Source organism: Myotis davidii, unplaced genomic scaffold, assembly GCF_000327345.1.
Source record: "Myotis davidii unplaced genomic scaffold, ASM32734v1 scaffold586, whole genome shotgun sequence".
Classification (NCBI taxonomy): domain Eukaryota; kingdom Metazoa; phylum Chordata; class Mammalia; order Chiroptera; family Vespertilionidae; genus Myotis; species Myotis davidii.
The window spans coordinates 840,815-841,575 of record NW_006296809.1 but is presented as its reverse complement, the minus strand read 5'-3'; the positions used below and the strand labels follow the sequence as shown (position 1 = coordinate 841,575).

The 761-nt window shown below is 56.1% G+C and overlaps 1 protein-coding gene across 1 annotated transcript in view; it reads left to right on the top strand.

Annotated features, from left to right (window-relative positions):
• CFAP74 (cilia and flagella associated protein 74) overlaps positions 1 to 761 on the top strand; it is a 42,657-nt gene that overhangs the window by 10,498 nt on the left and 31,398 nt on the right. The window contains 1 exon segment of the mRNA XM_006772562.2: positions 601 to 761. This exon segment is cut by the window's right edge and continues 8 nt beyond it. Within this exon segment, the coding sequence (XP_006772625.2) occupies positions 601 to 761 (161 nt within the window).

Here is a 761-nt window from a genome sequence, read left to right as displayed (position 1 = left end):
AGCACAGGTTCAGAACGTCCTTTGAAAGCCTTTTTCAAGGACCGTGCTCCGTGCAGAGCCCCGGCCTCCTGGCCCTGAAGGAGCAGGCAAACTCGAGTGGCCAGGCAGTCAGCCGTGAGCAGGGAGCTCCCAGGACAGCGGCCACCGCATTATTTCACAGCTGCCTTATTTTTCATTAGAAGATGGATTTGATTTCACATCTGAGTTTACTTATGTTTATTTGTTTTTTTGAGGCCCACATACACTTAAACCTTGTTTATTTGGCCCATGTTAGCCTTTGAGTTTGACATGCTTGGATAACAGGATGTGGTCCCTATTTATGACAAAAATGGCCTGTTTTGTACTTAATAAACCCATGTGACACCCGAACCACCTAGTCCATGTCCTCTCCAGTTGGTTCTCAAAGAGACAATCAGGCTTATGTGCCACCCCTGCCATCACCTGGTCTCCTGGTCCTAAGATCCAACTGCTTGAGCCAAATCCCCGTCCATGCCGTTCAGAGGGAGGCGCCCGCCTGGCTCACGCCGGGGCTCCCTGGTGACCCCTGCACGGGGCGCGCCTCCCTCTGCCCTGGGCCAGGCCCTGTCCCTGTGACCCCAGGTGCCCAAGGAAGAGGTGGACCGCAAGCCCGTCGGGGGGACGAAGATGGAGAAGGACATCCTGGCCCGCACGGTGGAGCAGCTGCGGAGCAGGGTGGTCCACAAGCAGGTGGCGTCCGGGCGCGAGTTCAAAGGCTGCCCCTTCAACAGCAAGCCCAAGCT